This window comes from Lynx rufus, unplaced genomic scaffold (assembly GCF_022079265.1).
Source record: "Lynx rufus isolate CCGP_SWC_20201006 ecotype Redwood Valley unplaced genomic scaffold, mLynRuf1.p SCAF_15, whole genome shotgun sequence".
Taxonomy (NCBI): Eukaryota; Metazoa; Chordata; class Mammalia; order Carnivora; family Felidae; genus Lynx; species Lynx rufus.
In genome coordinates this window covers 21,020,712-21,033,160 of record NW_025814829.1, presented here as the reverse complement: position 1 = coordinate 21,033,160, position 12,449 = coordinate 21,020,712, and the positions used below count along the sequence as shown (strand labels likewise).

General features: G+C 49.8%; 1 protein-coding gene across 3 annotated transcripts in view; it reads right to left on the bottom strand.

The window, feature by feature from the left end:
• Positions 1-12,449, bottom strand: part of PIK3C2B (phosphatidylinositol-4-phosphate 3-kinase catalytic subunit type 2 beta) — a 66,010-nt gene that overhangs the window by 2,283 nt on the left and 51,278 nt on the right. For all 3 annotated transcript variants that reach the window (XM_047076636.1, XM_047076637.1, XM_047076638.1), the window contains 10 exons: positions 12,127-12,263; positions 9,391-9,560; positions 8,525-8,681; positions 8,078-8,187; positions 7,093-7,294; positions 6,547-6,671; positions 4,634-4,751; positions 3,239-3,320; positions 2,707-2,813; positions 958-1,086 (listed from right to left, as the gene is read on the bottom strand). In XM_047076636.1, coding sequence (XP_046932592.1) covers positions 958-1,086; positions 2,707-2,813; positions 3,239-3,320; positions 4,634-4,751; positions 6,547-6,671; positions 7,093-7,294; positions 8,078-8,187; positions 8,525-8,681; positions 9,391-9,560; positions 12,127-12,263 — 1,337 coding nt within the window. The remainder of the gene's footprint in view (positions 1-957; positions 1,087-2,706; positions 2,814-3,238; positions 3,321-4,633; positions 4,752-6,546; positions 6,672-7,092; positions 7,295-8,077; positions 8,188-8,524; positions 8,682-9,390; positions 9,561-12,126; positions 12,264-12,449) is intronic.

The following is a 12,449-nucleotide window of genomic DNA, read 5'->3' as shown; positions in this document are numbered from 1 at the left end:
TCTTGGTCTGGGGGTTGTAAGTTCAAGCCCCACGTTGGGTGTAGAGATTACTTAAATATCTAAAAGCAAATGAATAAATAAGTAAATAAATAAAGAACTTTGTTCTTTGCTTAGAGTTGAGGAAGGTGAGGACTTTTTTTTTTTTTTTTAAGTTTCCTTTTTTCCTTGGGGCACTTGCGTGGCTCAGTTGGTTGAGCGTCTGACTTCAGCTCAGGTCATGATCTCATGGTTTGTGAGTTCGAGCCTGCATTGGGCTCGCTGCTGGCAGCACAGAGCCGGCTTCAGATCCTCTGTCCCCTCTCTCTCTCTGCCGCTCCCCCACTGGCGCTTTGTCTCTCTCAAAATAAACTTTAAAAACAAGTTTCCTTTTTTCCCCGTTTCTTCATTTTAGACAGAGAGAGCATGAGCAGGAGAGAGGGGTAGAGGGAGAGGGAGGGAGAGGGCAGGAGAGGGAGGGAGGGAGGGGGAAGGAGAGAGAAGGAGGGGGAGGGAGAGAGAGAGAAAGAGAGAGAATACCTCAAGCAGGCCCCATGCTCAGTGAAGAGCCCAATGCAGTGCTCTATCCTACAATCCTGGGATCATGATCTGAGCCAAAACCAAGAGCTGGATACTCAACCAAGGGAGTCACCCAGGCACCCCACAGGTGAGGGCTTTTTATTGGGGCCACGGCTCATTATCAGCAAAGGACCAGCAGGCTCCTCCTCCCCACGGGACAGGGCCAAGGCCATACCCCAGCTGTGGACTCCCTGACCGAAGGGTCAGCAAACTTGTTTATGTGAGGAGCCAGACAGGAGTACAAACAGTCTGGTCTATGTCACAAGCACGCAATCCTGCTGTTGCAGCAAGAAAGCAGCCACAGACGACACTTCCGTGATAGGTGGGGCCACATTCCAACACAACTTTATTTACACAAACAGGTACAGTTTGCCAACCCACCCCAGCCCCTCCTCCACACACCATCTCATTGTAGGTGGGGTTGCAGGTTTTCCGGGCCACTTTGGTTTTCTTCTTAGTGGTTTTCTGAGGGTCAGGAAGGAGGTAAATCTTCACGTAGGGGTCTGGGTCATTTCCATCCTGCAGCAGTTGCTACGAAGGGAGTGCAAATTTTACAAATGTTACAAAAAGAAGATTCATACGTCTGTGTCCCTATCACCATTCCTGTGATCACAACCTGATCCAGACTCTTCTCCCTCACACCTGGCTTCTTACAAGGCACCATAATTTGTCTGCTTTCCAGCTCACTCCCTTCTGATAGAAATATCTACCATGACAATGTTACGTGTCCTACCAAAACATCAATCCGATTGCCCATTACACCCAGTCTATACTTTTCATACAAATGCTCGGGGCATGCCATAACTTGGTCTGTTTCGACTGAGCCATCGTGTCCCCAGATATCTTCCTGCCTTGCCCAATGTCTTTGTCTATTTTGTCATTTGATCCAAGTAACGCCCAAGAGGTGCAAAATGAGTCAGAGAGATATTAAGTTGCTTGCTGAAGGCCAGCCAATTAGTGATTCATCCAGCCTGATCCTTTTTAATTAGATCTTGTCGTGCCTCTGCTCAAAACCCTCCAATGGTTCCCATTTCATTCTGGGTAAAAGCCACAGTCCTGACTGTGGGACTCAGGTTCTGGAGTGCTGTGCCCTTTCCAACCCCAACATCTACTATTCATTCTCCCCTTTGCTCTGCAGCCTTCAGCCACAATGACCCCTTGCAGTTCCCAGCACACCCCAGGCAGGTTCCTGACTCAGGGCTTTGGGATTTAACTGCTCCCTCTACCTGGAACGGTCCTCACCTTGTTCCGTCTTTGCTTGAACACCTTGTCATCAATGAAGGCTCCCCTGACCACTCTTTATAAAATTGTCACTACTTCACTCCACCCCAGTATTTGTTCTCTGCTTTATTCCTCTCCAGAGCACTTACCACTATCTGACCTGCCATATATTTCACTCGTCTGTTTGTCTGTCTGTCTCTTCCTACTAGAATGTAAGCTCCCTGAAGGCAGGGATTGTGTTTTGTTTACCCTTAGATCTAGAGCTAATAAATCCGTGCCCGGCACAGAGGAGGCACCTGATGAACATTTATTGAATGAATGAATGAATGAATGATGAATGAATGAATGAAGTTGTCAGAGTGAAACCCAGGTTGCTCTGATTCCAAAGTTCACGCCCCTGCCACACACCAGTGCCCCAACCCACAAAAGTCCAGCACATGGCAGGTATTGAATGCAAGTTCCCTTCCCCTTCCTACCAACAATTTTGTGATTATATACTGCCTTATGCTCGAAGGACATCATGTGGGTGCCTTATCTCTACAACCAGGTAATAAGCCCTTTGGGCCTCTTCCTCATAATAATCATCATAATTGCCACAACAGTAATACCAGGCATTCTGTTAAGTGCTCTGTATGCGCTATTTCATTGAAACCCTCCATAACTCTACGAGGTAGATACTAACATCTTCATTTCAATGAGGGTCGGGACACTTAGATAACTTGCCAAAGACCGCAGGTAGGAAGAACCTGTATCTGACGGTGCTTGCCCACTTAGTCATATCTCAGGCCTGGCCTGGTTGCAGGGCCACTGGGGGTACTCAGTAACTTCTGTGGTTACTCTCATGAGAGGAAGGGAGAAAACTTCTGACCAGTCAGAAAACTACCGGAAGAAAGATACAGAACCACGTGAAGGCTGTGTGTGTGTACTTACCAAACCCCGAATATGCATCACCATGATGAAGAGTTTATTGTTTTTGTAGGAGATGGACAACTTCACCTCCCCTCCCACCTTCCCAACGGGCCGGGCCCATGAGCCGTCTGGAGGGACAAAGAAACCAAGAAAGGTCACGAAGGAAGTCTCGTCCCCAGCTGGTGCCAGGCAGTTGTTTCCGTTGTCCTCTACCCCTTCCCCCCCACCCATCCCCCAGGATCTCCCTGTCAGGTTCTTGATATCAGATGGGGGAACTGTCAAGTGATGTCTGTGAACATGATTCAGAATCGGGTTGAGATGTTCTATCCAGTTTGTGTGGTGTAATGAGCAGGCGGGTATCCAGTCGCTGGGAAACCTGCACGAGGAGCCGGGGGCCCCACAGCCTGAGCGGGAAACCAGATTCTCCAGCCAGTAGGCGAAGAGACAGAGGCAGGTCAAGGGAAGAGAACTGGGGAGGGAGGGGGGCAGGAGAGACGACCTTTGGGAATGGTTCAGAGAGGTTGGCAGGAGCGTCACAGAGAAGGCAGCGTACCTGAGGACTTAGGAGCTGGGCTGGTGCCCGTAGCCTTGTCATCTCGGGGCAGGGGGTGGAAAAAGGTGTATACCAAATCACACTGAAATGATATCAGACACAGAGTCACTCTTCAAGAAGGCAACGGACCCATAAAAAAAGGCAAGGGACTATTCCAGATTTAAAAAGACTTGATAAAACGGAACCACCAAATATCTTATGCACTTCTTATTTGGATCATGGCTCAAACCAACCAGCCAGGATCTCATGGCCAACCAGCCATGGCTCAAACCAACCAATTCAGTAAAAAGAATTTGGGGGATGACAGGGAGATTTTCAATATGGACTATATATTAGATGGTATGATTTCTATAGTTATATAAAAATACATAGTATTTAGGGATAGAATGTCATGATGTCTGGGATTTAGTTTAAAATACTTCATACAAAAAGAGATGAAGCAAATATGGCAAAACATTAACTGTTTGGGTGATGCAGATATAGGCACTCATTATACTGTTTCTCTGCTTCTCTAGATGTTTGAAAGTTCTCATAACAAAAGTTCTTCAAAAAGGAAAAAAAAAAAAACCTAAGTCACATCAGGTCAAAAGCAGTCTGTTCTTTTGTGCCGCCCCCTCCCCTATGGACGCACATACACCTTTCAAGCAGAGAAATATTTGAGCCAACTCTGGACAGAGCCCATGAATCCTACTCTCAAGAATGGTTCCTAAGTCTGTTAGGGAAAACAAAAACTAAAATATGTGAAAATACCTACTCTAGCGTTAATAGTGAAAAAAGGGGGGGGCATAATCTCTCTCTCAAGAAGCAAATGGTTAAGGAGATTTTGGCATTGCAAGTCAAAGTATAATTTCGTACAGATATTCAAAGTGCTGCTTATTATAAACACCAAGTGAGAAAAATATTATCTAGTGATATTGGAGCTAAAGCAGTAAGAGTCACATTTGCCTATAGACAAATAGGAAGGAAACACAGAAATGGGGTTAGATGATGGGTCGGGGGATGGGGCTCCTGATGCCTACATTGGTTTTTATGCCCATTATAATACCAAATTACAATATCATTTGTTTAAAAAAAAATCTAGGTAAATACACCCTCAACCTGCTCAAAAATCTCCTTTCCTTCCCGAGGTTCTGAATACTCCTAGCACTCCAAGACCGCCTCTGATACCTGCCCCAGACAGCACACGTTCAAAGCGTTTACCGGCACGACCCCAGGCGCTGCAGCCACGCCCCTCCCTCCCTCGCTGTGCCGGCCGCCGCCCTCCTCGCAAATCCCGTCCTTGACCGCCAGGGGGCGCGCATCCTCCCTGCTTCCACTACATACCCCTCCCCTCCCCCCCCACCCCCCACCAAACCAGACCTTCCCCGAACAGCCCGCAAGAGAGAGCCCACTCACCTCGGCCACCTCGGGGGCTGCGTGGGTCAAGTGCCAGATGTAGCGGTTTAACTCCTCCCTCCGCCGCTCGGCCACCGCCTCTCCCCTCGAGCGGCCAATCACGAAGCGACTAGGGAAGCTGGCGAGGCAGGTGGGCCGTGGGAACGCCGGAGGGGCAAGAAGGGAAAAGAGAAGAGGCGACAGGCTTTAGCCACCTTTCACTGGCATTTTCAGCGACCTGACCCACACGTCTCACTAGCCGGCCCCATTCCTCCCGCAGCTCCCGGGGTCTGCTCCAGCGACACACTCCTTCCCGCAGCATCTCGCACCGCAGTTCCAGGGATGCCAGGCAAGAAAACCACGCTGATGGGCAGCGTCTTGTGGCTCCCCGGAAGTGCCTCGGGGGCTCTGGAGGAGCTCGCAGTTTTCCCCATCAGGGCCAAAATTCATTTGAAAAATCATTTTAAAAAATTGTGGTGACATACACAGAACGTAAAATTTACCATCTTAACCACTTTAAAAAAAAAATTTTTTTTTAACGTTTATTTATTTTTGAGACAGAGAGAGAGCATGAGCGGGGGAGGGTCAGAGGGAGGGAGACACAGAATCCGAAACAGGCTCCAGGCTCTGAGCTGTCAGCACAGAGCTCGACGCGAAGCTCGAACTCGCGGGCTGTGAGACGTGAACCGAAGTCGGCCGCTTAACCGACTGAGCCACCCAGGCGCCCCATCTTAACCATTTTTAACTGTACGGTTCAGTGGCATGAAGCACATTCACGGAGCTGTGCAGCCATCTCTGCGCCCCTCTCCAGAACTCTCATCTCACATGACTGAAACCCTGTACCCATTAAACAACTCCCCATTCCGCTTCCTCCCTCCAAGCCCCGGTAGCCACCATGCTACGTTTGGTCTCTAGGAATCTGGTCACTGTAGGACCTCATATAAGTGAAATATGACACAAGATTTGTCTTTTTTGTGACTGGCTTATTTCACTTAGCGCAAGGTCCTTCAAGGCTCATCCATGTTGTAGCATGTGCCAGAATTTCCTTCTTTTCAAGATTTCAGAACATTCTATTGTATGTATATACCGAATTTTGCTTATTTATCTTTTACTCTTTAAAAGACCAGAAACTTTGAGAGGCTCCTGGGTGACTCAGTCGATCAAGTGTCTGACTTCGGCTCAGGTCATGATCTCATGGCTGGTGAGTTTGAGCCCTGCGTCGGGCTCTGTGCTGACAGTTCAGAACCTGGAGCCTGCTTTGGCTTCAGGGTCTCCCTCCCTGTTCCTCCCTCTCTCTGTTCCTCCCCCACTCACGCTCTGTCTCTCTCTCTCTCTCTCAAAAATAAACAAACATTAAAAAAAAAAAAAGAGAAGAAACTTTGAAACAAAGATTCGGTCAGTCCTCTTAGACCCAGTTTTCTCTCCTTCTGGCGGGTGGGCTCAAGCTTATTTTCAAGACTGGGCTGAGAAAGGGGCGCCTGGGTGGCGCAGTCGGTTAAGCGTCCGACTTCAGCCAGGTCACGATCTCGCGGTCTGTGAGTTCGAGCCCCGCGTCAGGCTCTGGGCTGATGGCTCAGAGCCTGGAGCCTGTTTCCGATTCTGTGTCTCCCTCTCTCTCTGCCCCTCCCCCGTTCATGCTCTGTCTCTCTCTGTCCCAAAAATAAATAAACGTTGAAAAAAAAAAAAAAATTTAAAAAAAATTAAAAAAAAAAAAAAAAGACTGGGCTGAGAAAGTCAGGAGATACAGGCCAGCAGGGGGGGCACTTGCCATCACACTGATCACCAGGCCAAGAAAACCAAACAGATCTCGGAAAGGGTACTTTCAGGATCCCGCAGTACCCCCCAACCCTACCCCCTCCCCCCCCCCCGGCCCTCTGCAGCTCCGGTCTCCCTCCCCAGGATCTCCCTGTGCAGAGAAGAGAGGGGACAGCTACCTGGGCAAGAGGGAAGAAGGAAAGAGCAGCCGCAGCTTATTGTGTAATTCCTGGAACTCTTCAAACGTCCGTTGGATGTAAGTGGCCTCGTGAGCATTCTCTCGCATCACCTTCACCACATAAACCTGCAAAGGTCCAAGTCTTAGACAGTACCTGCCAACCCCTGTGCACCCAATGAAGGGAGTAGGTAAGGGAACAGAAGAGGGTGTGCGTGTGTGTTGGGGGAATACACTTTCCAGAAGGAAAAGAGCAAAAGTGCCTCCAAAGAAGAAGAGGACAGACATTACATGTGCAGGAATCTGAAAAGCAAAGATTTCCTATACATGTTTCATAGGATCTTTGACCCAGAGGGAATAACCACTCAATTCAGCTCCCTGATTCCAGCAGCCCACTTGGGCACGGGAGAGGGAAGTGGTCTGTGACTGCGTGGCTCCTGGCATGGATGCTCACAACTCCAGTGCCCACGTGTGGATGTGAAGAGACAGAATCCCAATATGCTGGGGGCGGTGGGGAGCAAGGCAGGGTCATATTGGAGAAGACACTTACATAGCCCTTGTTGGGGTGGAAAATCTTCTCGTGGCGGCAGAGGAAAACATCACTGATGCGGCCAGAGCTCTTGAGCGTGTGTGTTCGGGGGGCAAAGGAAAGGGTCAGCCGGTCGTCTGAGCCTGTGAATTTCATCTGAGCCAGATTATGGATGAAGAAATTGAGCTTTGTGGCTACACTGCCCAGGCTGGACTCAATCAACCTGTTGGTGCAGGACGATGGGAATGAAAAGATGTAACCATGGACCCAAGTCCCCACTGGCTGGACAGAGCTATCTCAGCGAATATCCTCTGACACCTGAGACCCCCACGCAGTTCAGACAGAATCATTTTCCCTGGGTAATATCCTTGTAGAGTGCTCGACGGGCACGTGATCATCTATATGCAATTTCTTCATGTGAATCCTGGGGGCTTGTCTCCCCTCGCTGCCCTCCTGAGCATCTCTGGATGGTTAAACCAAGGTAGGAAGGAATGAGGGATTCCACCACAGGGTCAGCATGTAAAGGTCTATATATAGTAGACATCCAGTACAGTGAAGCCTCACCAAGCACCGTTCAATCTAGAGACTTCTGATCAAAAGGAGAGGTTCTCTGTTAGAACACATTGTCAAATGTGGGAACATGGAACCATGGAACTCCACGTTTTGATAAACGGAAAGGCTCTGATCCAGAGAGCCGAACCCGAAGGAAAACCCACGGTCACCCCATCAACAAAGTCTTTGACCAGCACCTAGCAAGAACGTAAGTAACAGATTGCAATGGCTCTGTACACACAAAGCTCAGCACCAACAATTGAGTCAGAGAAGTCAAGTAACCTCCCTAAAGGCAGAGGCAAAGTCAGGACGACACGTGTTGTCGACTCTAAGCTCTGCCATCTGAGCTAAGCCTTTCCTGTCTCCCCAGCCCTACTCCTCCCCATCCTCCTCCAGGCAGCCCGGACATGAATTACTCGGGGTGGGCAGCGCTGTCCTGTGCACAGGGTATTACCTAGTGAAGTAGGTAGTAGCATTGGCCTCCGTGTCCTGAGGCCTCAGAGCATCATACACATATTTGAGGTCCTCCAGGTCTGAGAGCTCGGGGATCCCACAGGACAACATCTAGGAGAAAAGCAAAGTTGGAGAGAGGGCACCTGGAACAGCCAGGAATTCTTGGTGCTTCTTCCCCTGCTACTTTCTATAGCGAGGCTCCCTAACCCTCTTAGAAGGCGGTAGACAGATGCCGTGGGCAGTGGCTAGAAGGCCACAGGAATGGAGGGGCTGGGACAGGAAGCCAGACATTGCCCAGACACCACGGTCACCAGTAGTCTGGGCCCTGCCTTTATCTAGACCTCAGAGAAACAGATCTCCAGAAATCCTCTGAAGCCAGACAGGGGAGTCTTAAAGAAGGTGCCAGATGATAAGAGGGAGGGGTTCAGAGAGAGATGGAACTCCTCACCAGGCCCAGAAGGTTGAGGAAGAGGTGGGTGTGCTTGCGAATGAGGTTGTAGGCTTGGCAGCAAAGGTCAACAAAATCATGGAAGCGGCTGGAAGGCTTGTCACCCCCGTTGATGACATACGCCATATCCGAGGTGAAGACAAAGGGGGCACGGTCCCTGGGCCAAGGGGAACATACAGGTAGAAGGTCAACATGGAGGAGGAAGCCCACCTTGTGGGGTTACATCAGAGAATGGTTCCCCTCAACACTTGTGGGAACCTGGGGAGACGGGGTTCTAACTTTATCCTTTTTCTCTTCCTACCTTAATCTTAAAAGATCCCCAGAGGGGCACCTGGGTGGTTCAGTCGGTTGAGCAGCCGACTTCGCCTCACGGTTCGTGAGTTCGAGCCCCGCATCGGGCTCTGTGCTGACAGCTCGGAGCCTGGCGCCCGCTTCAGATTCTGTGCCTCCCTCTCTCTCTGCCCCTTCCCTGCTTGTGCTCTGTCTCTCTCTCAAAAATAAATAAACGTTAAAAAAAAGAAAAAGAAGTTTTTAAAAAAAGATCCCCAGAGACATCCTTCATTGATTCCCTGTCCGTGAGCTACCAGTATTTTTTCCTGGATGTCTAATCGTGTTCCCTTTTGCTGTGGTTTGGGCCCGTTTCCCTTTGCTCGCTCCTCAGCACGGAGGGAGAAGAGCTGGTCCCCACCTTCATCTGCAAGGCCTTGCAAGGGCTTGACCTCTGTAGCAGGCTTCCCTTCTCCAGAGCCGCTCAGCTCAGGGACTGAAGTACAGCCCCTTCCGTTACAGGCTTGTGTTCAGTGCTGAACCATTTCTACTGACCTCCCTGCCCTACGCACACAGCCTGGCTTCAGGAGACCACTTACCGCTTGATGTTGCCAAACATCTGTGCATGGCCCAGGAAGCGGCCAAAATCTATGTGGAACATGTGGCCCGTGGTCTTCAGCATGATATTGTCATTGTGCCGGTCACAGATGCCCAAGACGTACGTGGCCACGCAGCAGCCCGCACAGGAGTAGATGAAGTTCTCCACAGCCTGGGAGGAAGGCAGGCAGATGGGAGGGCAGGACATAAAGCCGGATCCGAGGGACTCCAGGGGCCACAGCCAGACTGAATTCGGCCCTCGTGAGCCCCCACGGCACCTCACACCTGCCCGTTCAGCCTTCATCGTGTATGGACATACACACTCAGGCACATAGAAAGTTCTCTCCTGTCTTACGGGGCATAAGGAGACAGAGGGCTTGTAAGTATATTTCCGCCACTTGATCTGCAATTCACCTTCTTCTGCACCTTTGTTTCTCCTAGGGACACTGGTTGGAAAGCCCATGAGCTCATCTGGAGCTCAGACTTGACCAGCCCAGACGGAAGAGACCTTGTTAGATAGGAAGACTAACGCTTACAACGTTCCCAAACGGCTGTGACCATCTCGACTCAAGCAGAGCACTGAGGCAGTCAACTCAAGGGTCCATTCCTGACCCTGCTCAGAATTCTTCCAGGCTTCCCCCTGCCTCACAGACACCTCCCTTACCCACAGTTACTGGCAGCAGCTCAGCACGAATCTAATTGAAGTCATTTCACACCAAAGAAGAGCTGAGCCAGCTCAACACTCCTAGGGGTGTTTTACACTTGAAAATCGGACATCTCTAGTCGGTAAACTGCGTGAGGATATTTTTAAGTTTAAAGCAGGGGGAGAGGGGCTAAGGGGTTCAGTCCACCTTAGGTGATCAGGTCAGCCTCCGTCCCCTTATTTGTCTTTCCAAGAGGTAAAAATAACGGAATTAGCACATAGATACCTTTCACCCTATGAATCCTCTTTGTGTGGTTCATAGAATTCTTAAGAAATCAAGAAAGACCCATCAGCAGAGGGTAAAAACTGTCATAGCCAATGAGGAATATACAGACTTGAGAATGAGAGAAAGCTTTCCAAATAGGGAATGTGTGCTGCCCCCCCCCCCCACCAGCCTCTTCCTGCAAACTTCCACTCATCCTTCAGGGCCTTGAGTCCCAGGCCCTCCCAGTGCCCACAACCCCCCCCCCCCCACTGAGCCCCAACAGCCCCACTTGCTATCACTGTTCACTCAATGCTCACTCTTTTCTCTCCCCAGGGTTTTGGGGGTCTTCTCTCCCTGCAGCTTCTTGGCCATCCACAAGGCCTGTTTCAAAACTAGCCACACAGGGGGGTGCCTGGGTGGCTCAGTTGGTTAAGCCTCCGACTCTTGGTTTCAGTTCATGATTTCACGGTTGGAGAGTTCGAACCCCACATTGGGCTTTGCACTGACAGTGCAGAGCCTGCTTGGGATTCTCTCTCTCCCTCTCTCTGCCCCTCCCTTCTGCCCTTCCCTTCCTCCCTCTCTCTGTCAAATAAATAAAAACTTAGAAAAATATATTAATAAAAAAAAAAACTAGCCACCAGAAACTCCTGCCACTTGTCTAATTGAACCAGGTGACTAATCCACAGGAATCTAAGAACAGAAAATCTATAAAATCACAGAATGCGCCTTCTGGAAGAAAAAGGCTATTCCTAGGAAAGGGAAATAGATGACTGAAGACAAACCTCTCAAGAAGGAACACAACCCGTCACCTCCCAGTCTGGACCTTCACGTCTATCAGCTTGTTTTCCCGCCACAGATATTCCTTCTACCCCAAATGCATCCTATCTTGACTCACAAAATAGTGATATGCCCGTGGGTAAGTGACTCAAGTGTCACCACCGGAGTCATGTGGAGTATAACTGCAGGAAATCTCACCAGGTCAAGGGCGCTCTCCTGATTTAAGGGGCTTTCACTTGAAGGCTGTGGGAAACTCTCTTTGCTGAGTGGCCAGGAGACAAACAGCTCTCAGCTCTTTCCTACTGGAAGTCATCAGAAGAGACCACCGGCACTATTCTAGCAGAAAGCCTAGAAGAGCTGAGAGGCTACCTTTGAAAGACTGATATTAAACACAAAGACACTGAGTTGGTTTCTCTGTGTATTCTTGCTGTACGTACTTCTAACATGTTTTTTTTTTACTTTTTATTACATCGGCCAGAAGAAATCATAATTCCAGCACCAAGCACGGTGCCTCTGCATGGTGGCCATTTAATACCTGAAAAATGTACGTTACTAATAAATAGCATATGGGATGGAGGGGCGGGAGGAAAAAATCCATATTGCTCCTCTCCAAGGGTAGAGGATCTGGAATGTGGCAACGTAGAGAGGGTGCGTTTTGAGGAATAGGGAAGGGAACACATGGCTGGGACATAAGTTACCATAAGAGAGGAGGTATGGTGGATGATATGGTAGGGGCAGGCGGGGCGGGATCACCAAAGTCTTTGTATAGCGGGCTACGGAAGCTGGACTTACCTTTTCAGACACAGGGAAGTGACATGAGCGGTTTATACTTTATTTAAAAAAAAACAAGCTCTGACATCAAGCAGAGGATAGCCACAGAAGGAGAAGATAGAAGGATAGAAGGAGAAGCATTCCAGTGGCTCAGGGGACAGATTCTTTCCTCCCGGCACAGCTGAGCCGTCTCCTCTGTGCGTGTGCAGGTCTTGCATTAACACAGCAATGTGCCCGAGGCGGGCGCACCCCACCCTGTCTCGCCCCTACCCGCAACCCTACCTTCTCATACTCGTCCTCCCCGGGGTTGTGTTTCTGCAGCCAGTCTGCCAGGGGCCGGTCCTTGAAGGAACCGGTCACCCCGTGCTCCACCTGGATCTTGCGCAGCGTCTCAGCGTTGGGGATCATCTCCACCATCCCTGGGAGAGAAAGCACGGGTAGGGCACTCCAGGGCAGAGCGAAGGGGACCGTGGGGAGAGAACCACAGGAGCCTCGCTGGATGCTTCCCTGTAAATTAGGCTCTAGGATATTTGGACAAAGTCTGATAATAAGGGGAAAAGGATAGCACTAGGAGGAATACCATTCCCCAAGCCTCACTGTCCACA